Below are 25,241 nucleotides of genomic sequence, written 5' to 3'. Positions count from 1 at the left end.
CGGTCCATAAGGCTTACTGTTAATTGAGATAAGCTTCTGACCGCTACACTCTTGCCATCGACTTGACCATAATCGAGAGAAACCGTACTGACCAACGGCGTCTTAAATAGTTAGATCCTCCTGTTCCAGGAACTGGTCAAAACGGGACCGTGGGGTCGACTGTATCCTTATCAAGATTGTGATGAGACTCTCATTGACTTGGTTAGGTCAGGCCATCATCCACTTGGGCTTCTCAATGTAATCGCATAACAGCACATACAAATAACGCCAACTAGTAGTGGGGAAAAAAAACCCAGTATAAATATTAGAAAGACAGGAGGCTTATTTTAAAAGATCAGAGAAAAGACACAGAATCCATTTCTCAGACTCCTGTCCTCAAGGCACGACTTGTTTGCCCGCAACACTTATTTGGTGTGTGTTTCTACTCTTGTAATTAATGTTTAGGAAATCCTTTTTGTACATTTTTAACCTCTGGAGAAATTACTCCACTAGAACTAAACGTGCTTCGTTTAAAAATCAAGTGTGTTTAAACTGCTTTGTTAGCTGGAAGTGTCTCATTCTTGGTTTGAAGGGGGAGACTCAACGCTCAAAATAGCGATTATTGGCAGATAAATCCATTCAGAAAAGAGACCAAGATAGCGAAGGTAGACACAATAATGCTGGAGTAACTCAGCGGGTCAGGCAGCATCTCTGGAGAGAAGGAATGGGTGACATTTCGGGTCGAGACCCTTCTTCAGACAGTGAAGATAGTGAAGTGCATTAGCCTTTGAAATATAGGTTGAAGCAGTATAATATCCCTAAAGTAAGGGTAGTGGTACATACTTATAACATACAGGGGTTAATTTCTTGACTGAGGGTTAGGATTCTAGAAAAGGGAGGAACTCAACAACATTCAAGGTAGAGGTTAGGTATGGTACTTTATTTGCTACATACAGTGAAATTCATTTCATTTCATTTTTGTAATTCATTTCATTTTGTGTACATTTGTGTGGGAAGGAACCGCATATGCTGGTTGAACCGAAGGTAGACGCAACCATCAGCCTGAAGAAGGGTCTCGACCCGAAACGCCACCCATGCCTTCTCTCCAGAGATGCTGCCTGTCCCGCTGAGTTACTCCAGCATTTTGTGCCAATCCTCATTTTGTATCCAGTTCAGTGCACATAGGTATCACTTATACACCAGGTCGGCAAGTCACAGGGCCGATGAGTGAGTGGACTGAGTGTGAGTTAGGTCACTCCCAATAAAGGTGAACAGGCAGCAGAAATAGTGGGGGCAAACAGTAGTGGAATGGATGATAGGTCCAGTGGAGACAAGAGCATGGGTGAGATTGTCAGGCAGAGAAACTGTGCTGTAAATAACAGCAAAAAAATGGCAATTGCTGACTTGCACTTCTGCATCACACACGTTGGTCTATGTCGTCCTTTAATTTAGAACTGAATTCCCGATAAAGCCAATTGATTGTCAGGGGGGTAAGCAATTGATTGTCGGGGGGGGGGGGGGGGGGGGGGGGGAGAAAGACAGAAGCATTTAAGTTGTTATAAGCTGCAGCTTTAAAATCTGACAAGCCCGACGCTAACTTCAGCAGCTGTTGCCAATTCAAGGGCTCAAGCCAGATGCATGGCATCTCACAGTGTGTCTCCTTGTCAGTCTCAGTCATCTTTTTTTAATTGTTCAAAAAAAAGGATGGTAGGGGGGTGTGGGGTGTGTGTGGGGGGTTGAGGGAAAACATTTGCCATTCAGAAAACTCGTGCAAAAGCAAGTGCACCAAAATAAAGGGGTAAGGAGTCAGATGTCATTTGGGCACAGTGCAACTCAGCTCTGAATGTGGAACTGCATACCACCTCGGCTTCTTTGCATTTCTCATTGCATGTGGGGGAGAAGAACGTGTGTATGGCTCTATGCAGTTAATTTATTTTACAGCACCGGTTTTAGCAGACCCAGTCATATATTCAGTTGCTGCTGTTGCTACGACAGAACACAGATTTGTGTCGCATTGAACTCAATGTATGATAGAATTTATGGCAAATACAATTCACTGTCATTGGCAAAATAAGAGTGATGGTTCGGGAAGAGGACGTTAGAACATACACGCGGGCACACACACATACATGAAGGTACGATTCAAGGAGACGTGTAGGAAGTAACCGAAGGTAGACACAAAATTCTGGAGTAACTCAGCGGGACGGGCAGCATCTCTGGAGAGAAGGAATGGGTGACGTTTCGGGTCGAGACCCTTCTTCAGACTGAAAGTCACGGGAAAGGGAAACGAGAGATATTGACGATGATGTAGAGAGGTGTAGAACATGAATGAATGATATGAAAAGGTGTCACAAAATGCTGGAGTAACTCAGCAGGTCAGGCAGCATCTTAGAGAGAGTGAATGGGTCGAGACCCTTCTTCAGACTGGTATGAATAAAAACCCTTCTTCAGACTGATATGAATGATATGGAAAAAAAGGTAAATATGATAAAGGAAACAGGTTGTAGCGGGTTGAGAACGAAAAGCTGGCGTGACTTGGGTGGGGGTAGGGATGGATGAGAGAGAGAGAGAGAGAGAGAGAGAGAGAGAGAGAGAGAGAGAGAGAGAGAGAGAGAGAGAGAGAGAGAGAGAGAGAGAGAGAGAGAGAGAGAGAGAAAGAGAAAGATAGAGAGGGAGAGAGAGAAGGAACGCCTGGGTTACTTGAAGTTAAAGTGTGTAGAGGGGGATGTGTCTGGGATAGCAGTAATTCAAAAACCCCAGGACTCCTGCCTGATTAACCAGTTAAGCTATTGGCTTCCACCACACCTTGACGTCGCCCAGGTGTGAGTTAGGGGCACTCTCGGCGTAGTCTCGGGTCAATGCAGGGCAGGAACGAAGTAAGGATGCAGAGGGACTATGTCGAAAGAGTCAGGCACACACACACACAGTGGAGATGGTGCGGAGGAGAGTGTCAGACAGAGAAATCTGATAATAAACAGCAGGCAATTGTGGTCACAACTGACTGGTGCCAATTTTTATTGTTCCACATTTTCTTCTATTTTCGAATCGCGAGAGTTTCCAGGAACTATTAAAAAGCCGCGTGCCAAATGTGTGAGGACATTAAAATATAAAATTCGCCGTTGATCGTAATATCTTTGAATGTTTTCAGAAGATTTTATAAAAAAATGGATTTGGAAGTTGCAAAGTGGGCAATTGTTTGAACAGGGAGGTTAGCTGCGTGTGGCGATAGTGCCTTCAGTAAATGAGGTGTTAACTATACTTCTCAGATTGTCCACACCATCTTATTTTTTTTTGTTTTTTGTTGCATATCTTTCATTCATTTGTTCCATATCTCTCCATGCCATCGCCTGCATCTCTCGTTTCCCCTCCCACCCCCCCACCCCAGCCCCCCAGACTCTCAGCCTGAAGAAGGGTTTGGACCCGAAAAGTCACCCATTCCTTCTCCCCAGAGATGAGTTACTCCAGTTTTTTGTTGTTGTGTGTGTCTACCTTCAGAAAGACGAGTGTCCTTTTCTCGCAGGGAGATATATGCGGCGTGGAAATACCAAGCTGCCAGGGATAGTGTGCCCTCCACGTTCAACCTCCTTCCTACCAAACAAAACAAATAAATAACTCACTTCACTTGAGCGTTCTCCCGGACTCGGCCGGGCAAGAAAGTGCAGGTAGCGGACACGAAGGTGGGCATTGGTCAGGCATTGGTCAGGCATGGCTAGGATGAAGGGGAGAGGGTATAATCTTACTCCATCGACCCCACGTTTGATTTCAGCTGCGTTGGAGATGATTTGTGGTACCTGGAGGTGGGAGGGAACTAAGCAGTCTCATCCTCCCCTCCCATCTCCAACATCACCCCAGCATGTTTTGTGTCCATCTCCCTCGCCTTCTTCACCTGACAACTGAAGGTCTGAAGAAGGGTCTCGACCCGAAACGTCGCCCATCCATTCTCTCCAGAGACGCTGCCCAGTCCCACTGAGTTACTCCAGTATGTTTGTGTCTGCCTCTCTGTTGATAACATTGCATTGGCTTGATAGGAGAAGGGAAAAATACTAACAACAAGCTATATTGTCTGGCCGTGCGGAGAAGTGGCAATCTTATTTATTTCCTATTTAATTCCTTTCAATTATATTGTATCCCTCTCCTCCCCCCCTTTTAGTTTTAAGGATTTATTTGAATAGACTGCTACCGGCCGCGGCATAGAAAGTAGTCAAGTTAAATCATATCGTTTGTCCGGCTTTGTGATCAATTCACTTCTTTTCCCCCACATTCTCTTCTATTTAAAATCAACACCATTCATTTAGACCGAAGCATTAACGTTGAACGTTGCCACGCGATGGTATTAACAATTCAGCAGTTTCTGTCGGGGGTTTGATTTGTGTGAGAGAGATTATACTTATGTAATAATCTAACAAATATGCTCCACTGTTAATCATCCTCACCTCTGCTAACGAAATACCCGTCTCCTGCAACACCATGTGTGTACACACACGCGTGTATGCCAATCCCTCGCTGTGGTTTAAATTATTATTATTTATTTTTTTGTGCCGGTGTTTAAAGACTCTTAAGTACTTCCGAAAATAAAACGTGAAGTTTTCCTTTTTTTTCACCCCGGCTGCAAAAAAATAAATAAGAAAGGTTCGCGATATTGTTTTCAAATGGGATTATCTCCATTCCAAACGCAACTGGGATTAGTGTAAAGATAATGCTAATCAATACCGAGGTGTGTCTTCGCACACGGGAAGTATATGGAGCTACTTGTCATTCAGTGGCTCGTGTTTTCTGTTGCTGCTTAACCCAACCATTGAGCAGCGAAGGGCGATAATGCCTTCCATACCCAACCATAAACACAATTTCCACTCATGATAATTGATAACGTGTGCGGTGTTTCCTCTCTCTCTCTCTCTCTCTCTCTCTCTCTCTCTCTCTCTCTCTCTCTCTCTCTCTCTCTCTCTCTCTCTCTCTCTCTCTCTCTCTCTCTCTTCTCTCCCCTCCTCTCCCCTCCCCTCACTTTCTGTTGAATGAACGCACGCCTGGAATATGGTTGGTGTTAATTTAACAAAACCAGAAAGGCAGTTCATTTCTCACTGTCATTTCTGCGGACTGTGTGTGTGTGTGTGTGTGTGTGTGTGTGAGAGAGAGAGTGTGAGAGAGGGAGAGAGAGAGAGAGAGAGAGAGAGAGAGAGAGAGAGAGAGAGAAAGAGAGGGAGAGAGAAAACTCTTTCACAAAAAGAAAAGAAATGCGTTGGAATCCGATTCCCTCTCAGTTCCCGCGCCGCTCTGAGTGAAACTGTACACCCGTGCTGAAATCGCGGCTAAACGAACGTTTTCAGTGTTTGCATTTGCAGTCCTCAAGAATAACATTTTCACGAGGGGGGGGAAGAAAAACGCACTTCAAACAAAAAATAAACCCCAGCCAGACCTGTATGCACATTGCAGTAAGTAAGTGGTCGATATTTCTCCACCCGTGCCTATTCCAAATGAGTGAATGGGAATTTTAACGTGGCTTGAGCGAAGGAAGATGTTTAAGTGAAGGCATGGTGATTTTTGTTTTATTCTACATACATTTTCTTGGGGGGGAGGGGGGGGGGAGGGGGGGGTGGGTGGGGTGGGGGGGGGGGGGGGGAGGGATAACAGCAAAACATGTTGAAACATGAAAAGGAGCAGTTGCAGCCAACTCTACAGCGTTGGGCTCGTGTGTATATACATTGTGTGTTAGTTAAGTCAGTGTGGCAGTAAAGTACAATGCACTCCGCCACCAGTAGTAACAGCATCTCCCTGCTTGAGAGAAAGAAAGAACTGCGAACATCGTATTAAGTAGCTTCTCAGGTTAACCCGCGTGTACGTGTGTGTGTGTGTGTGTGTGTGTGCATTACAGCGGATGAATGAACACCTTCTGGCATTCCACCCCCCTACCCCCTCCACACACACATTCACACCGCTCTTTAAACAGTTAAACCTCTCTGAAATCGAAGAATTAAACAACAACAACAACAACAAAATAAAGAACAGAAATAACTCCGTGTGCTTTATTGGACGGTAGTCAGAGTCCACCTCATGATGGATATTGGCTATCCAAGCCCCCAAACGCTTGTTTCTCAACCTCTGTCTAGAGCTAGTGGAAGCTGACCTGGGTGGAACAAAAAAAAAAAACCCCCAAAAAAACGTGCTCATCGTGAATTAAGATAAGATTCTGACCAGCGACAAGAGAAACGACACCGACCACGGTCTCCCTTAAGATTCCGAACACTCCTGTTCCGAGAATTGAGACATTCAAAGAAGCACTCGGTCCACGGTCATCTTATCAAGATTGTGATAAGGCCCCACATTGACTTAATTAAGTCACGCCAGCCACTTGGCCTGGACAATGTAACTGCCAAACAAAATATATAAATATAGATATATTTCACAAGCACACACAGATCATCAAAACAAAAACAAGTGTTGGAAGAACTCAGCGGGCCGGGCAGCCTCTGTGGAGAGGGCTGGACAGGGGAACGTTTGGGGTCGGGACCCTTCTTCAGACCTTCTCTCTCAGCATCTGCACACAGTCAACTGGTAGTGGAGGGGGGAAGAAAGCGGTGTAAAAGTGAGAAGGCATTAAGGGGTGGTGTGTGCGTGTGGGGGTTGGGTGAGAGAAAAGACACAAAATCCACCCTCGACCGAGGACTTGTTCGCTTGCAACTCGTTTCATATCTTTTGTCGTGCTGTTGTAAGTGTTGCACTTGAGCGATGGGAGTCATTTGTGAATGATAACCTCTGTAGAAATTACTCCTCGGAATTAAACGTGCTTCATTTAAAAAAAATATATATATATATATATGTGCATAAGTCTTTAAAACTGCGTCCTTAGCTAGAATTATCTCTTAGTTCTAGAAGGGAGGGGGGTGGGGTGGGGGATCGAAATAGTGATTATTGATAGCTAAATCCATTCAGAAAAGAGACTAAACGACAGGGAAGCTAATTACTCTTTGAGATATAGGTTGATACAACACAATCTCTTCAAAGTGAGATACATAACAGATAGGGCTTAACATCTCGACTTGATCTTAGAAGAGGTTACACTTAAGATCACAACTTTCAGGATGCAATGGCGATGAACGTGAACTTTGCAAATCAATTGAGCACATTTCCCGTTTCTTCACCAATGGTCGGATCGCAAGCATGTCTTCTTTAAAAAATAAAAAAAATTAATGGAAAGGGCAACTTCGCATCAAAGTTTCACCTGGAAAGATTTTTTTTTAAACCCACACACAATGCATTTCCTCCCCCCCCCCTCTCTCTCTCTCTCTCTCTCTCTCTCTCTCTCTCTCTCTCTCTCTCTCTCTCTCTCTCTCTTTTTCTCTCTTTTCTCTTTCTTTCTCTCCCCCCCCCTCTCTCTCCTCCTCCCCACCCTCTCCCTCTACACCTCACCTTCGACCAAACAACAACAACAAAATAGAAGGTATTTATTCACAAAATGCTGGAGTAACTCAGCGGGTCAGGCAGCACCTCGGGAGAGAAGGAATGGGCGACGTTTCGGGTCGAGACCCTTCTTCAGACTGAAGAAGCCTAACAAAATATGTATATATATATAATGTCTTGAATGCAAAAAAAAAAAAGACAAGCCCCCCCTTTTGATGCAAACATACATCTTTGCTGCCCCCCTCTCCCTCCCTCCTCCCCACCCGCTCCCCTCTACACCTCACCTCAATCAAACAACAAATATATATATATATATATGTATAATGTCTTGAATGCAAAAAAAAAAAAGACAAGCCCCCCTTTTGATGCAAACATACATCTTTGCTGCCCCCTCTCTCTCCCTCCCTCCTCCCCACCCTCTCAACTCTGCACCTCACCTCAATCAAACAACAAATATATATATAATGTCCTGAATGCAAAAAAAAATACAAGCCCCCCTTTTGATGCAAACATACATCTTTGCTGCCCCCCCTCTCCCTCCCTCCTCCCCACCCTCTCCACTCTACACCTCACCTCAATCAAACAACAAATATATATATAATGTCCTGAATGCAAAAAAAAATACAAGCCCCCCTTTTGATGCAAACATACATCTTTGCTGTTCCCCCCCTCTCCCTCCCTCCTCCCCACCCTCTCCACTCTACACCTCACCTTCAATCAAACAACAAATATATATATATATATATATATAATGCCTTGAATGCAAAAAAAAAAACACAAGCCCCCCCTTTTGATGCATCTTTGCTGCGGGTCGTTTGTGTTGTGAGAGAGAGAGAGAGGGAGAGAGGGAGGGAGGGGGGTGGGTGAGTGAGTGAATGGGAAGGCTGGCTGTCTACAGTGTGATGCCTTTGCCAGTAGTAGCCCTCATTGAGCTGACGGCCATTCACCGCCTTGACGCTCTCAAGTTCGGGGGAGCGTCACGTCCGCACTTGAACTTGAATGTGTGTGTGTGAATGTGTGTGTGTGTGAATGTGTGTGTGTGTGTGTGTGTGTGTGTGTGTGTGCATGTGTGCGCCGCTGCGCTGTGCTGTGCGCTGTGCTTGTTTGTGTGTGTGTGTGTGTATGTGTGTATGTGTGCGTGCAATGTGTGTGTGGTAGTAGCAGCTCTTTCTCTCTCTCTCCTTTCTCTCTCTCTCTCTCTCTCTCTCACTACTCTCTCCTTCTCTCTCTCTCTCTCTCTGACGGCGATCCCACAATCCATCTCCATCCGCCATCTTTGCATTATTTCCAATTTATTTTCTGTCAGGGGCTTCTGATGAAGATATTTTTCTCTGGAGTCTTCGGCTTCCCGCTCCAGATGTGATCGACCATGTCTCGCCGCAAGCAAGGGAACCCTCAGCATTTAAGTAAAAGGGAATTTTCGCGTAAGTAACAAAACATCCAAACAACACGCACGCACACACACACACACACACACACACACACACAAAAAGCAACAAAAAAAAAAAAAGAAAACCCCATCCACTCATAGGAAAAAAAGATCTTTAAAAAAAAAAAAAAAAAAAAAAAATTCATAACAAAATATTTATTTTAATAATAATATGCATTCATTTAAATAATGTTTCAGCTTTGGAGAGATATTGTTGCTTTGCAGCTTGCAGAGAGGAAATCTGAAGTGCATTTCATACTTTGCAATAGTCAGGGGTGACAACAGAGTTTTAATTCTGCAGAGTTAGTTTTTGCAAATCGATTGCGAAGGAGAGAATAATTGCGCTGTGATGTATTTCGGAAAAGGGTTTTCTTGTTTTAAAAAACATGTCATCTTCAGAGTATTGCATGTGTGTGTGTGTGTGTGTGTGTGATTTGTTGCAAATTTTTGTTGCAGTTGAATATTTTGCACCTCCAGTCTTTTTTTTGATAATTTTTGTAAAAAAAACCAATTTTTTTTTTTGGTGCTCAAAAACAAAAACCCCCCAAATCCTTCCTTTCCCCCACCTCCACCCCCCCCCCCCCAAAAAAAAGTTTGTGTAATTGAGAGTTGGAGCTAACCTTTTAATTGTTGTTGTTGTTGCATTGTTGCATTGCAATGGGTTTCAGCGCGTAGTTTGTTTTCAAATTCCAAAGTGTGGACGGTGCGTTTCTCTCTCTCTCTCTCTCTCTATATATATATATATATATATATTTATCTATAAGGTATAAAATAAAATGTTTTTGAAAACTTGCCAAGTGGCGCGTAAGCTGGGGCTGCCAAACGGAGACAGTGGATGGGGAGACGCGGCGGATAGCAACGTTGCAAACGTGGCCAAATAAGGAGAAAGTCGGAATATTTATGGTTTTTTATTCTGCAAAAAATTTAAATAAATATATTCCTCTCCCTCCCCGAAAAAAAAGAAAGAAGAAATAGCGTGTATGCACTTCGCTGCGGAGGCAGGCAGACAAGCGAGGTAGCTCCTCTTTTTCAAACCGTGCCACCTTTTTCTTTTTTCTCCCCTTTTTTTATTGTTAGCCTTGAAATTCTGGGGAGGATTTTGATTTTTTTCTCTCTCTCTCTCTGTGTGTGTCCCTTTTTTTGTTGTTGTTGCAAAATTGCGACTGAATTTCATCCTTGCAAACCCACCCCCCCCCCCAAAAAAAAGAAACATGTTTCTTCTTTTCGCTGCTGTTTTGTGTTCGTCTTCTTGCAAAGGTTGGAAATCACATTTTATTTTTATTTGCTGTTGTTGTTGTGTTTGGTATCGGTTGCATTTTCTTTGCAAACTGGAGGAAGGTAAAATGCGTTTGAAATAAGACGATGCATTTTTTGTTAGTAGGTGTCAAAACCTCATGCTTTTAATGCTTCGGCGGGAGATTAAATCCCAGGCGTTTGTGTTTTTCCCCTCCTTATTTTTGCAATTAATTGCATGCATTTTCACCTTTTTAAAAATTATATATAAATATATATAGAATAAACGCTCTCCTCGCTGCACGCTTCGGTCTTTATGGGGTTGGACTTCTTATTTGAGAGATCTGTACTCTATATCACCGAAAGGTAAATGAGTCTGAGACACATTGCAATTCCTAATTTTTTGACAGCGCTGTGTGTTTCTTTTCTTCTTCTGGGGAGCGGGTGTCTGGAAGAAATGTATGGGGACTATTGCCCCCTTTCTGTAAACGACCCCGGCCCTGATTTCAGTGAATGCTTTTAAAAAGCGACAAATAGATTGATTTGGAATTCGGAAAGCCACGTTCAATGCCCCCCCTCCTCTCTCTCTTTCTCTTTCTCTTTCTATCTCTCTCTTTCCAACACCCCCCCCCCCTCCACCTTTTCTCTCTTAAGTTTCATTTATTTAAATGCTGCACACATTTGTGTTATATTAGATATTTCTCCATCCATCCCTCCCCTCCTCTAAGCTTGCTCTTCCCCCCACTGTCTCTCAGAGCAGAGTAGAGAGGGGGAGAGATGTAGCAAAAATTATGCTGGGGGAATAGCAGGAGGAATCTGGCGCTCTCCTCCCCAATAATACCTTTCACTCGCTGACAAGAGGGATTGCAATCTCACCGCCGCTGCAGTTTCACTCCCTCCCCACTCCCCCACCCCCCAATTTCACTCGCAATGCTTCGGACTCTTGCAACTTGCAACCAGAGAGCTTCCAAACGCCGCCAACCGCAGGCACTCTTGATTCTGTGCAGAGTGCAATGTGTGCTTTCCGTTTGTTTCCCGATCAAATCCTTCCCTCCTAACCCTGCCGCCTGGTCGGGTAGTCTTGAGTTGTGTGTGTGTGTGTGTTTGTGCAAGGACCAGGGAGGGGGGTGGTGAAGAGAGAGAGAGAGGAGGGAGGGGAGGGGGGGGGGGGGGAAGTGTGGGTGCTAATGCCTTAAAATGCAGGTTACAGAAAGTTGTGTGTGTGTGTGTGTTTGTGTGTGGGTGTGTGTGTGTGTGTGTTTGTGCAAGGGGGTGGTGGTGGAAGAGAGAGAGAGGGGAGGGGGGGAAGTGTGGGTGCTAATGCCTTAAAACGCAGGTTACAGAAAGTTGTGTGTGTGTGGGTGTGTGTGTGTGTGTTTGTGTGTGTGTGTGTTTGTGTGTATGTGTGTTTGTGCAAGGACCAGGGAGGGAGGTGGTGGAAGAGAGAGAGGGGAGGGGGGGGGGAAAGAAGTGTGGGTGCTAATGCCTTAAAACACAGGTTGCAACGTGCAAGGTGTTTTATTTATTTTGTTTTGCACGACTTTACGACTTTGCAAACCGAAAACCTTTTTATTTGTGTGTGTGTGTGTTGTGTTATCTGTTGCAACGTTAAAGCTGGGTCTGGGGAGGGTGAAGGGTTAGCTAGCAGGCTGCACAGATGGGAGCAGGAGACATTGAACTTGGGCTTGCTTGCTTGCACCAGGTCTCCTTGCCTGTCTTTGTTTTTGCATAAAGAGCTTTGGGGAGGGAGGGAGGGAGGGAGGGGGGTTGGGACATGGTGTGCGTTTGCAAGTATAAAAAAAAATTCAAAGAGAGAGAGAGAAGGGGGGAATTATAAATCAGATATGGGATTGATTCTGCATGCAATTGGAAAATGCAATTTGCAAACAAAAAAATACAACGCGACAAAATAAATATCCGTCCGGGGTAAATTTTGTAGATAGTTGCAATTCTATTAAACTTTGTGCAAGGGCTCCAACTTAAAACGCGTGTCCCGCGGTTGTGGAGCTGCAGCGATGCGCCGCCGCCGCTCGGGGGCGCTCCAAGTCAACTCATCACCACTGTAGCTCCTGGTTTAGCTCCATTGACCAGTAGCACACACAGCAGCAGCAAGAGCAGTTACCTGTGTTTCAATGCACCGGGCACACATCATACACCCTTTACATGCATGCACATTGCATTCCAGCATTGGATTTATCTTCAATGCAACATAGTGCATGTTTAAAAAAAATTTTTTTTTTGTCTGGACACCTCTCTGAACAAGAAGATTAAAAAAAAGACCACCTTTTAATTTTTTTTGTTGCTGCTGCAGTTTTTTTTGCCCATTGTTTCAGCACAACACACATGCAGTTTTGTTAAAGACCAAAGGCATTGCTTTCAGAGCAACTTGAATCATTGCAGACAGGGGTTATAATTAAAATAATGGGTCGAAACATTTCCACCCTCCCCCCTCAAAAAAAAAAATGTTGGTATTGTTTATTAATTTGAATTAATTTCAAGGGCTTGTGGCTCCCGCATAATGAAAAATGTCATTTTGTCAAAAAGATCTGTGTGTGTGTGTGTGTGTGTGTGTGTGGCGGGGAGACGAAAAAATATTGGTCGTATATGTTTGCAGAGATACTTCTTAAGCTGCAGTGTGTGGTGGTTTATTTTTAATTGTGCGTGATCTGTGTGAGAGAGAGAGAGAAACGTTTTTGAAGGCGATATATGTATTAATTTCCCTTCAACTTTGAGACGGGAAGGAATTAAGACAGAAAGGAATTGTGTTCTGGTCAGGTTAGCTCCATGGATTAAGACGTTCCAGGCCGATGTGATAAACGAGGGAACAACACACACATTTTTACTTTGAAACGATCTTCCCTGTTTCCCTGCTTTCTCGCTGGTTTCGGGGTTGTAAAAAAACCGTGGACGAAAACACAAAAGTGCCTTAAGCAAGTTATTTAGAAATAAATTAATGCAGAGAGGATACACTTCAGCAGTTGTATACATGTCAATGAGTAGGTTAGATGAATATCATCATTTTCTTGCAAAAGTGACAGCAGATGTGGGAATTGATTAATAGAACGGCCGCCAAGAGCATATTTGCCTCTATTCTGTTCGGGAGTCTTCCGATATTAAACATCGTAGATTTTATTTTGTGTGTTCAAATGCGGATTTTTTTTTAAAATTACGTGTCGAGAGCTGGTGGCAGTGTGTGTGTGTGTGTGTGTGTGCAAAATCTAGAGCACCGGCCTAGATTTATGCAATTTCTTTTTGTAGCACTTAACAAAAAAATAAATAAGATCGCACCGTTCACACAAATCTGACTGTGGCTGCCGTCTTCCTTTTCTTGGAGGAGTTTCAGTGCTGATTAATATGCCTTGAAAACCTGTTAGGTCTTTTCAAATAAACCCCTCCCCACCCAAAAAGAAAAATCGTATCTCGCGAAATAATGAGGCTTCCTGTAATTCTGTGACAGTGCAAGTTGTTAAACTTTGAAGGACTGTCTGCAGAGAGCACTAAAATGTTACACGCTTGTCGCTACAATGGCCGGGGAGGCTGATGAATCAGAATATTCCTAGTCACGCTTTGTTTCCCAATCTCTCGTGCTCTCTTTTTCTCGTTCTCTCTCTCTCTCTCTCTCCCTCTCTCTCTCCCTCTCTCTCTCTCTCTCCCTCTTTCTCTCTTTCTCTCTCTCTCTCTCTCTCTCTCTCTCTCTCTCTCTCTCTCTCTCTCTCTCTCTCTCTCTCTCTCTCTCTCTCTCTCTCTCTCTCTCTCTCTCTCTCTCTCTCTCTCTCTCTCTCTCTCTCTCTCTCTCTCTCTCTCTCTCTCTCTCTCTCCCTCTTTCTCTCTCTTTCTCTCTCTCTTTCTCTCCCTCCCTCTCTCCCTCTCCCTCTATCTCTCCCTCTCCCTCTCCCTCTGTCTCTCCCTCTGTCTCTCTGTCTCTCCCTCTGTCTCTCCCTCTCCCCCTTCTCCCTCTGTCTCTCCCTCTGCCTCTCTCTTTCCCTCTGTCTCTCTCTTTCCCTCTGTCTCCCTCTCTCTCACTTTCATTCCTTTCTCCACCCTCCCACCCCCACTCCTCCCCATCCCGATTGCACCTATTAATGTGGAAACGTGCTGCGCACATTTTTTATTGAAATGTTCTTATTTATCAGGCGCACTACCTAATGAAGTGACTTGGCCAATTTATTTACATGTCCAAAGGCGAACCTGGTTGGGGCCGTGAAGTAGAATTACTGCATGCTAGTCTCCCGCTCCTCTACAAAGGGTCTTGCATGCCACTGCTTGTGCTCGATGTCTTTGCATGTTTAAAAACTGCGCTTTTATTTTTCTCGTTGCAATAAGGTTTTTTTTGTTTTTTTTTGCATTGCGCTGGGGGGGACACTGAGACTCGGCTGGTTTCCATTCCTTCTCACGAGGGTCAGGGAGGGGAGTGGAGAGGGTGGGAGAGGAGGGGAGTGGGGGGGGGGGGGGGGGGGGGGTGGGGGAAGAAACTGTTTGTCGGTAAAATAAACGACATTCATTTCCAAAGCAAACTGGGGAGGGTAGACATGTGTAAACCTCCCTCCCTCTCCCCACCAAAAAATAGCCAGCCAATCAACCATGAGCCTCTGTAAATAACGAACCTATCCAATGCTGAGGGGAATAAGAAACGATGGCACTCTTAAACGTAGAATTGCACACGGAATTAAAGCAGGAAGTTAGTGGGGGGGGGGGGGGGGTGTCTCGTCCAGAGTGGCGACTGTTCTGGAACGTCGCTTCGAGAGAGGGCCTCCCGAGTCAGGATTTCCGTTCGAACGTTGCTCGTCCAAAATTAAAAAAAATCTGCACTGCCCTTCACTGAGCCGACCAGCGCAAGGAGGGGGGGGGAAAGGCGAAACGAAAAAAAAACAAAAACCAGAGGAAAAGGGGCTGCGTTTGAGTGGTGGGCTCGCTGATCGAGCTTTTCCCCTTCCCTGCAGTTCAGCACGATTGCAAATGAAATTATTTATTCATTTATTTTTATTTAAAAAAAACCCAAACCCCTTTTGTTTAGTTGACTGAGGGGATGGCGAATCCGTGCAAGAGTTTGGAGGCAATGCTACTCTTTCTGTGCATTATAAAAAAATGCTTCATTAATAATTTATCCATGCAAACATGCATTCTCTTTATATAGACACACACACACACACACACACACACACACACACATCCCCGGGCCGGTAAATAATTACTCATTAACTCTCGGAGAAATCTATGCAACGATAATAATACAAAACGCATATCGCAATTCCTCACCCCTCCCTCCCTCCCTCCCCGCACACCGATGAAATAAAATTGATATGGTACCCAGTGATAAACCTATGTAGACATGAATATAATCTGCCCGTGGTATTCAAATTTTACGATGGCAATGTGTTCTTTCATAAATAGACAGGGAGACACATAAAGCACATTTATAGCACCGTCTTGCACCTTATAGATATAATATATATTTTATAATTATATTGCAGGGGTTATGCTTTCCTATAGTGTGCGTGGAGTGTGTTGTGTGAGGTGAATATTTGTCTAAAAACTGGCTCTCATTTAATAAGTAGGCTTGTAAACCACATTTATAGCACCATATGTGCAGCCAGTTTGGATGTAACATATATTTATAATTATATTGTAGATATTAGGTTTTGTTATAATGCATGTGGACTGCGTTGTGAGGTGAATATTTGTCTAAAAGGTGGCTCTCCCTTCGTGTGTAGATAGTACTCCTGAAGTACATTGATTGAATAGTCTGCAGCCTATATAGATATAGATATTAGCAGGGGTTATGTTTTCCAATGAAGTATATGAACTGTGTTGTGAGGTAGACGTTTGTCAAAAAAGGTGGTTCTCCTTTCATTAATAGACAGTGCTCCTAAACTACATTTAGAGAACAGTAACCTGTGTAGGTATAACATATATCCTCTCTTCGACGAGAGTTTAGCGCTCCACTATCATATATTTATAATTATATTGCTGGGGTTATGTTTTGTTATAATGTATGTGGACTGTATTGTGAAGTGAATATTTGTCCAAAAGATGGCTTTACTTTCATAGGTAGACATAGCAACTCGTAAACTACTTATATAGAGCCGTATGCAGCCAGTATAGTTATAATATATATTTATAATTATATTGTAGATATTATGTTTTCCTATGAGCTGGATATTTGTCTAAAAGGGGATCTTTCATCAATAGGCAGTACTCGTAAACTACATTTATAGGACAGTATGCAGCTTGTATATATATAATATATATATTTGGAATGATATTATAGATATTATGTTTTGTTATAATGTACATGGACAGTGCTGTGAGGTGAATATTGGTCTAAAAGGTGGCCCTTTCAAAGATAGGCAGAGCAACTAATAAACTACTTGTATAGCACCATATGCAACTTGTATAGATATACTAGTATAAGGAAATAATTGCAGAAGCTGGTACAAATTGAAGGTATTTATTCACAAAATGCTGGAGTAACTCAGCAGGTCAGGCAGCATCTCGGGAGAGAAGGAATGGGTGACGTTTCGGGTCGAGACCCTTCTTCAGATTGATCACTATTTGTATACTATTTGTTTTGATATATTGATATGCTATTTGTAATGATATTGTAGATGTGCTGTTTTGTTATGATGTTATGACGTGTCTAAATGGTGGCTCTCCTTTCTCTCCCTCTCTCTCTCCCCCTCTCCCCCCCCTCTCTCCCCCTCTCTCCGCCGGGAAGCAGAGGCTAACCATGTGGAGATGGCGAGCACGGACGAGGAGGACGCGGCGGCCATGGTGGGCCTGGGCAGCGGAGACCGTGACCTGCTGACCTGCGGCCAGTGCCAGGCCCACTTCCCCCTGGCCGACATCCTCGTCTTCATTGAGCACAAGAGGAAACAGTGCAACGCCACGGCCGTCTGCTTCGACAAGGCACTGGATAAACGTAGCCCATCGCCCCCACACACAAAGCCCCGGAGGGTGTCGGAACCCGTCGAGATTGGCATCCAGGTCACCCCCGACGAAGATGACCGTCTGCTAACGCCTACGAAAGGAATTTGCCCCAAGCAGGAAAACCTTGCGGGAGGTAGTGTGCCAAAATACCACTCAGTGAACTGATAATTGGCCTCTTTCGTATTGTGTGTGCGTGTGCGTGTGCGTGAGCGTGCGCGTGCGCGCGTGTACATGTGTGCGGGCGCGTGTTGGTGCGCGCGTGTATATGTACGTGTGCGTGCGATTGAGTGGTGTGCGCGCGCACGCGTGTGTGTGTGCGTGCCTCGGTCACGTGCCGCCAAGCGAATGCAAGCATGACAATAGACATGCCGTCACCTCGGTCTCGGCTGAGAGACCCAGTCAGAGTTTGCATTGAGTCTTTGCAGGGTTTATTCTGCGATCCGCCGTCCTTTGAACGATCCCTTCTCTGTACAAAGCTCAGCGACGAGAGCGGACAAACTACCTTTTGTGCAAACCGCCCTGGCGCGCTCTGATCATTGCTGTGTACAGGACAATTGTCGTGTTGTGCGTGCGAGTCCTCGTGTGTGTGTGTGTGCGTGTGCGCGCACATGCACAATTTTTTATTACCAGGTTAAATTTCACCTCCTGTGACCACTGTGTGCATTTTTTATTTGAAGCATTTTCAGGGGTTGATATTTTTTTATTATGGTGCCACTAGAGAACGGGTTCCTTCGACACCTGCACACACTGTTGACTACAAAACTTAGAAAGGAGACGACTTTAAATATTGACAGTGCTGATTTTATTTTAATTTTTTTATTATTTCTTATTTTTAAAAACGGTACTCCCAAGCAGTTTGTGCAACACCCCGTGTTTTAGTTTGAGCTGGCGTTTGCCAATATTACGTCTCTGTTTTGGAAGGGGATAAAGTTTCCCTGGTTGTCGAAGGATGATAATCCACATTTCTTTCTTGTCTGGGTTCATGAGAAAGGGTCTGGCCTGGTCTTGAAAGGGATTTTTTTTTTCTCTCCCGAGCTTCTTTCCTCTTGCCCCAGGAGATGCAGGAGGAAGCTTGAAGTTTGTTCATCAGAAGGGGAAAAGGCACTGTCAGAATGAACGTTAGGGGCTGAGGCAGGTTGGTTTGGATTTCCCTGTTGACGTTGTTTATCGGGGCTGAACATTTCCACTGCAGATGTCCGGGCCGCGTTTCTCTGCCTGTCGGTTCTTACACCGCAGCGGGAAACCGGAAGAACAAATGCTTACGATGGCAAGTTGTGAAATCGGTTCAGTGGTGTTATGTCAGCAGAAAATCAAAACGCCCTTCCAGGTTTGAGTGTTGGCGGGGTGGTGCAGCGGTGGAGTTGCCGCCTTATAGCGCCAGAGAGACCTGACTGCGGGCGCTGACTGTACGGGGTTTGCACGTTCTCCCGCGTGGGTTTTCTCCGGGTGCTCCGGTTCCCTCCCACACTCCAAAGACGTGTGGGTTTTGTAGGTTAAGTGGCGTCTGTAAAATTGTCCTCAGTGTGCAGGATAGAACACACAGGGTATGGGGTCGACATCGACTGGGTGGGCCGAAGGGCCTGTTTCCGCACTGTATCTCGAAAGCCTAAAGTAAAGCAAGACGTGACCTTCCGGCAGCTTGGCCCCAAAACACTCCGGCATCGTGACTTGCAAACATCTTGCCATTCCTCCACAGTCTTCGGACCCCTTCTCCCTCACACTTCAGCAGGAGGAGTGCAGCGCTTTAGGAAGGTGTCTCACCACCTTATTCCTGAGGGTATTGAGGGACTGAATGGTTGGCTTGCGTTCCTGTCCCCCCCGGCATGTACGCCTCTAGCATCTGAGAGGTGCATCTATTTAATATGTCCCACGGGAGCTGGAGAACTACACGGGAGGTTTTGGGTGAGTGGGTGTCACTGGTCCCATGACGTTGGGTTGGTTCATCGGGACTCTCTGCAGGGTTTGTGTGTGCGTGTGTGTGTGTGCGTGTGTGTGTGTGCGTGTGTGCGTGTGCGCGTGCGTGCGCGCATGCAAGGAACTGCGGATGCTGGTTACAGCACAAAGTGCTGAAGCAACTCAGCGGGTCAGGCGGCATCTCTGGAGAACGTTTGAGACTGAAGAAGGGTCCCGACCCGAAACGTCACCTCCTATCCACGTTCTCCAGAGATGCTGCCTGACCCGCTGAGTTACTCCAGCACTTTTGCGTCCTTTTGTGTGCGTGTGCGCGCGCACACATGTTTGTGCACGTGTGTATTTGCATGCACGCTGGCATGCACACCTGTCTGCGTGCGGGAGTCCACAGCCTGTACATACAATGCCCCGTGTACAGTTTAACCATGACCTCAGGAATAAGCAACTGCCGTGTCTGTCTTTAAACCTTCGCCCTGAAATGTCCACTGGGGGAATGTAACTGCATTTTTAAAATGCCTTTGAAGTCATTTTTCTTCGGCACTGTTGTGAGTGTTGACATTCTGTTGGAGTTTATATATTAAAAAAAAAAGATTTAAAAGCTCGAATGTGGATAGAATTCTCTTTTTAACCATTTAAGAACCTCTGGAATTGGAAAGTCTTTTTTTTTCCATTTAGGCGATAGCAGGTGTGTGGTTGGGTGAACTTTGAACCCGCCTCAGGCGCCCATATCCGTGACGTTTGCCGTAACCCCGTTGGGAGAGGAGGAGCTGGTGTGTTATTGTTGGTCACCGGTCAGTGGTGTGGAGCAATGCCTAGACTGCCCAGTCTCTCCAACCCTCTCCAGTGCCTGTCACAGCCTGTTGGTGTTTCAGGTGCTAACGTCTGTTGTCGGTTCAAGTCGATTGGGAATGTGTCGCGGGGGCAGGCGAGGATTTTGACTGTCGCCTGCTCGCACTGTCGTCTGTCTCCATGGCGGAACTGGAATGAAATGGAATATTCCTCGCCGCTGATGAGATGGAGGAACGATTAGATAGGGGAGATGTTTTCTTGGTACTGCCAGGGGCAGTGTTGGAGGCAGATACAATAGTAGCATTTAACTGGCTTTTAGATAGGCACAGGGAGGTGCAGGGAACAGAGCGATACGGATCATGTACAAACAGATGAAGTTGGTTTAACTTGACATCATGTCCGCGACTAACATTGTGGGCCAAAGTTCCTGCTCTGTACTGTTCTGTATATTCCATGTGGTCTGCAGAAGGGTCTCGACATGAAACGTCACCCATTCCTTCTCTCCAGTGATGCTGCCTGACCCGCTGAGTTACTCCAGCATTATTGTGTCTCTTTTCGGTGTAAACCAGAATCTGAAGTTCCTGGCTACACATCTTTATTCTACGTGGATGAGGGGGTTGTAAGGTTACTGATAGTTGTGATGCCATGGTTAAGTTCAGCTGCTTCTTCCTGATCCATGTGAAAGGGTTTATTTTTGTGAGCGGGTGGAATATTTTTTTGTTCCCTTCGCGATCTGCCATTGTCTTTAGAGTTTAGTTTTGAGTTTAGAAATACAGCATGGAAATAGGCACATTGGCCGAATGCGCCCACGATGACCAGCTAGCAGTGTCCTACACACACTAGGGACAATTTTTACCAAAGCCGATTAACCTAGACGTACCTAACCTGTACGTCTTTGGAGTAAGGGAGGAAACCGGAGCACCCGAAGAAAACCCACGCAGGTCACGGGGAGAGCGTATAAGCTCCGTACAGGCAGCACCCTTGGTCAGGATCGAACCCGGGTCTCTGGCGTTGTAAGGCAGCAGTTCTACCGCTGCGCCATTGTCATTGGATGTAAAGGAGCGAGCTAGCGCTGGAGAATGCCAACGTCTGCACGAGGCTGTGCACTTGTGAACATGCTTCAAGGGTGCGGGTGTGCAAATGTGCGTCAGTGCAAGTGGCCTCTCCAGAATGAAAAGGAATAAGTGGGCACCTTCAGAAAGGAGATGAGGAAGAATTTCTTCAGCCAGAGGGCGGTGAATCTGTTGTGGAATTCATTGCCACAGAAGGCGGTGGAGGCCAAGTCAATGGATAATTTCAAAGCGGAGTTTGACAGGTTCTTAATTTGTCAGGGGGGGGTCAAAGGTTAAGGTGGGGAAGGCAGGTGAAAGGGGTGGAGAGGGAGAGTAGATCAGCCACGATTGAATGACGGAGTCGACTCAATGGGCCGAATGGCCTAATTCTGCACCTGTGACGCTCAAACATATGGCAGTGCCGATCATCCTACCCCCCCCCCCCCCCCCGAACCTTACACAAACAGCGGCCATTTTATTGATACGTAGTAGAGAGAACAGGAAGTGAGTGACTTCAACACGATGTTACATTATTCAAAGAATATCCTTAAAAAAAAAAACACAATTAAAAAATCATATTCCACCGAGCCAGAACGCTGAATGTCGGCACGAGTTTTGAGTGATGATCTTTGACTCGTCTGTTTTGTTTGTAGTGAGGTAGAGGAAAATATTTTCTGCAGAACTTTGGAAGTGGGGCCGTGCCAGTGTCTGGCCTGTCATGTGGTTTCATATTGTTTGACTTAACTTGGAACGCAGTGCTGGTGCTTTCTTCCGCAAGGCCCATAATACCGGGTCACCGCTGCCCGTTTACAGACGGGGCAGGATTGTTGTTTGTCAGAAGCTGCAGCTTTCCACCGCTGCCCCCCCCCCCGCTCTCTGTCCTCCTCTCCTCGTCCCACCTCAAGCTGCACACGCTCAATCCCTCTCGCCCGCGGGCGCTCCCCTTAGCACCGGCACGCTCCTGTTAGCAGACTGGCAGCCCTGGCACGGGCACCCTCATGCACACCCTTGCACAACGGCACACATGCTGACACAAACATGCTTCACTCACGGCAGCACATATTCACACACACACACACACACACACACACATATTCACACATATATATTCACAAACGCACGCATATTCACGCACATACACACACCCACACAGAAAAACACATACTCACCCACTCACATACACACACATACACAGAAACACATACTCACACACACGCACACACACATGTGTGTGCACACATACAGAAACACACATTCACACACACGTACACACACACACACACAAACACACACACACACACACACACACACACACACACACACACACACACACACACACACACACACACACACACACACACACACACACACATACATACAGAAACACACACTCATATTCACACCGACACATATGCACTCACAAATACACACATATTCACACACACACACACACAGGGGCACTGATCAGTTTTCTCCAGCAGTCTGTGTGTGAGAGTGTCTGTGTGTGAATGTGAGCAGGAGTGTAAGTGTTGCACTGTGTGTGAGAGTAAGTGTGTGAATGTGAGAGAGAGTGTGTGTGAATGCAAGCATGAGTGTGTGAGTATGCATTGTGTGTGTGAGTATGCATTGTGTGTGTGTGTGTGAGTATGCATTGTGTGTGAGTGCATTTCTGTGTGTGTGTGTGTGAGTATGCATTATGTGTGTGTATGTAAGTGTGCATTGAGTGTGTGAGTGCATTGTGTGTGTGCGTGTGAGTATGCATTGTGTGTGTGTGCGTGAGTGCATTTGTGTGTGAGTATGCATTGTGTGTGTGCGTGAGTGCTGTGTGTGTGTGAGTATGCATTGTGTGTATGTAAGTGTACATTGAGTGTGTGTGTGTGTGATTATGCATTGTGTGTGTGTGTGGGCGTTGTGCGCGCATGTGTGCGCGTGTGTGTGTGTGTGTGAGCGTGTCCAGGTGGGGTTGGGACCCTGTAACTGGGGCACTCCAGAGTTGTGCAGTTTATCTTTGTGTTTCTGTCTGGGGAAGTGAGTGTACAGCTTGGATGTGCAGGGCTGCAGATGTGCAGAGGCAGCCAGCACTCAGCTGTGAGTCAACGCTGCTCTCCACAACCTCTCGGTCGCATTGCAACTTGAAGCCAGTAGCTAGTGCATGGATGGCAGCCAGCCTTGAGTAAGCTGTGCTTGAATTCCCGGCCGCAGCATCAAAGTTTATTTATACGGGCTGGCCCCGATATACACATCCAGACGTAAAAGTGGAAAGCGAGATCTGTTTAAAGCGGAGGTGTCTCAACACCGGAAAGAAAGTTGTCTGGTTGTGTGTGCGTGCGTGTGTGCGTTCATGTGTGTGTGTGTGTGTGCGAGCGTGCGTGTGTGTGTGTGCGTGTGCCTGCGTGCATTCATTAGTGTGTGTGCTTGTCTGGGTGTGCGTGTGTCTGTGTTATGCATGCACTTGCATGTGTGCCTGCCTATGTGTGTTTGTGTGCTTTTACCTTGTTTGCAAGTCTGTTTGTGTGTGTATGTACGTGTGTGAACGTATGCACGTGCATGCACGCTTGCCTGTGTGTGTTCACGTGTTTTTAACCATGTGCTTGCAGCTCTGTGTGCGCGTGTGTGTGTTTGCACATTTGGCTGCTCGTGTGTACTACCATGCGCCCCCGTGCATCAGGGTGCATGCATCAGGGTGCATGCACGTGTGCGCATGCAAGCGGTCCCTCCGTGCCGCTCTCTCCTGTTTTTCTTCCTCGCCTCTGCGCTCTTTTCTCCCCCTGCCCCGCCTCCCCATTTATGGAGATGTTTGCCACCTCATTTGATGCCTATTCACCAGACTGGCCCGTTGAAGAGATCAAATAGCAGTGGGAAAGGAGGTGGTCATCTGAGGGCAGGAGGATAGATCCGTGTGAAGATCTGTAGAGCGTTGTATATTTTCATAACTGGTTGCCCGAAGCCATCGCTGACGATGACATTTATTTGCATTGGCTGTTGGATTGGACTCCATTTGCAGCCAAATTTTATCTGCCTGGCTTTCAGCTTGCAGATGGGGCAATCAATGTGCAGGCTGCCTCCTAGTGCTCGCTGTATTGCAGCAAGGGATGGGAAACCAGGAAGCTTGCCTACTTTGCTCCCGCGATGGCTGAATCACACCCCCCTCCCGCTCCACCACCCCGACTCTCTTATACGCGAGGAAGGATGAAAGGGAGGAAAATGGACTCACGGTTCTCACGGTTTCTGTTGCTGGCAAATTGGCCAAAACAGCATTTCGAGCAGAATGCTTTCGTTCCCCCCCTCAAACTGTGAGAACATCGAGCATCAATGGGAACTGCAGGGAATAGAAGGACTTGAACCGGCGACAGGGGACAGTGGCGCAGCGGTAGAGTTGCAGCCTGACCAGCGCCAGAGACCTGGGTTCGATCCTGACCACGGGTGCTGTCTGTACGGAGTTTGTACGTTCTCCCCGTGACCTGCGTTGGCTTTCTCCGGCTGCTCCGGCTTCCTCCCGCACACCAAAGATGTGCAGGTTTGTAGGCCAATTGGCTTCGGTAAAATTGTGTTAGCGTACCAGGGAGATTGTTGGTCGGCACGGACTCGGTGGGCTGAAGGGCCTGTTTCTGCACTGTATCTCCAAGGTCTCAAAAGTCTAAAGACAGGACAAAAATACTCCTTGATCTTTCATCAGCTTGAGCTACACCCAGCTCCTCAATTCCTATCCTGTCCTGGATACACTATCACTGACCATCACAGTGCATCGTTAAGTGGAGACAGAAAGCAGTATAGTTTTGATGTAATTATAATTCCTGCAAATTCTCAAATCCCGTTTCTTTTCTTATTTTGAGGCCATTACAGATTTATTTGCTTCACTTCCCTTTGATTTTAAAGAGCAGTTTAACTTAGTTCAGTTTATTATTGTCACGTGTACCGAGGTACAGTGAAAAGCTTTTGTTTGTGTGATATCCAGTCAAGGAAAAGACTATGCATGAATACAGTGCACTGATAAAGGATAAATTGTACAACATTTAGTGCAAGATATAATTTGGAATAATTCCCTGGGCATTGGACCTCTCCTTTATATCAAGAGCATAAGACATCGGATCAGAACCAGGCCATTCGGCCCATCAAGTCTTCTCCACCTTACGATCATGGCTGATCCATTTTTCCCTCTCAACCCCATTCTCCTGCCTTCTCCCCGTAAGCCTTTGACCCCGTACTAATCAAGAATCTGTCTATCTCCACTTTAAAAATACCCAATGACTTGGCCTCCGCTGCCTTCTGTGGCAATGAATTGACCACCTTCTAGCTAAAGGAATTCCTCCTCATCTCCTTTCTCAAGGCACGTCTTATATGGGACCGGAATTATACTTAATTTTATAGGACTTTAAACCTCGGTGCTGCCGAATTCTGGGTGCTCAGCTTTCAGAACCGGTTGCTGGTTCCAGTAAATTAAGCTGAATGGTGGGACCTTGACTGGGGAGTTTATTGTTGGGTTCCAGTTCTCGGGGAGCTGCCATGTATTTCTGCAGGAGAGGCTT

The 25,241-nt window shown here is 45.9% G+C and overlaps 1 protein-coding gene across 2 annotated transcripts in view; it reads left to right on the top strand.

Moving 5' to 3' along the window:
- Positions 1–8,278: 8,278 nt before the first annotated feature.
- LOC144597445 (B-cell lymphoma/leukemia 11B-like) overlaps positions 8,279–25,241 on the top strand; it is a 205,743-nt gene continuing 188,780 nt past the window's right edge. For both annotated transcript variants that reach the window (XM_078406849.1, XM_078406850.1), the window contains exons 1-2: positions 8,279–8,798; positions 16,755–17,096. In XM_078406849.1, coding sequence (XP_078262975.1) covers positions 8,744–8,798; positions 16,755–17,096 — 397 coding nt within the window. In that variant the 5' untranslated portion in view covers positions 8,279–8,743. The remainder of the gene's footprint in view (positions 8,799–16,754; positions 17,097–25,241) is intronic.

Source organism: Rhinoraja longicauda, chromosome 10, assembly GCF_053455715.1.
Source record: "Rhinoraja longicauda isolate Sanriku21f chromosome 10, sRhiLon1.1, whole genome shotgun sequence".
In the NCBI taxonomy this organism is placed as follows: Eukaryota; Metazoa; Chordata; class Chondrichthyes; order Rajiformes; family Arhynchobatidae; genus Rhinoraja; species Rhinoraja longicauda.
The sequence above is the reverse complement of the archived record's forward strand: the minus strand, read 5'-3'. Positions and strand labels throughout refer to the sequence as shown.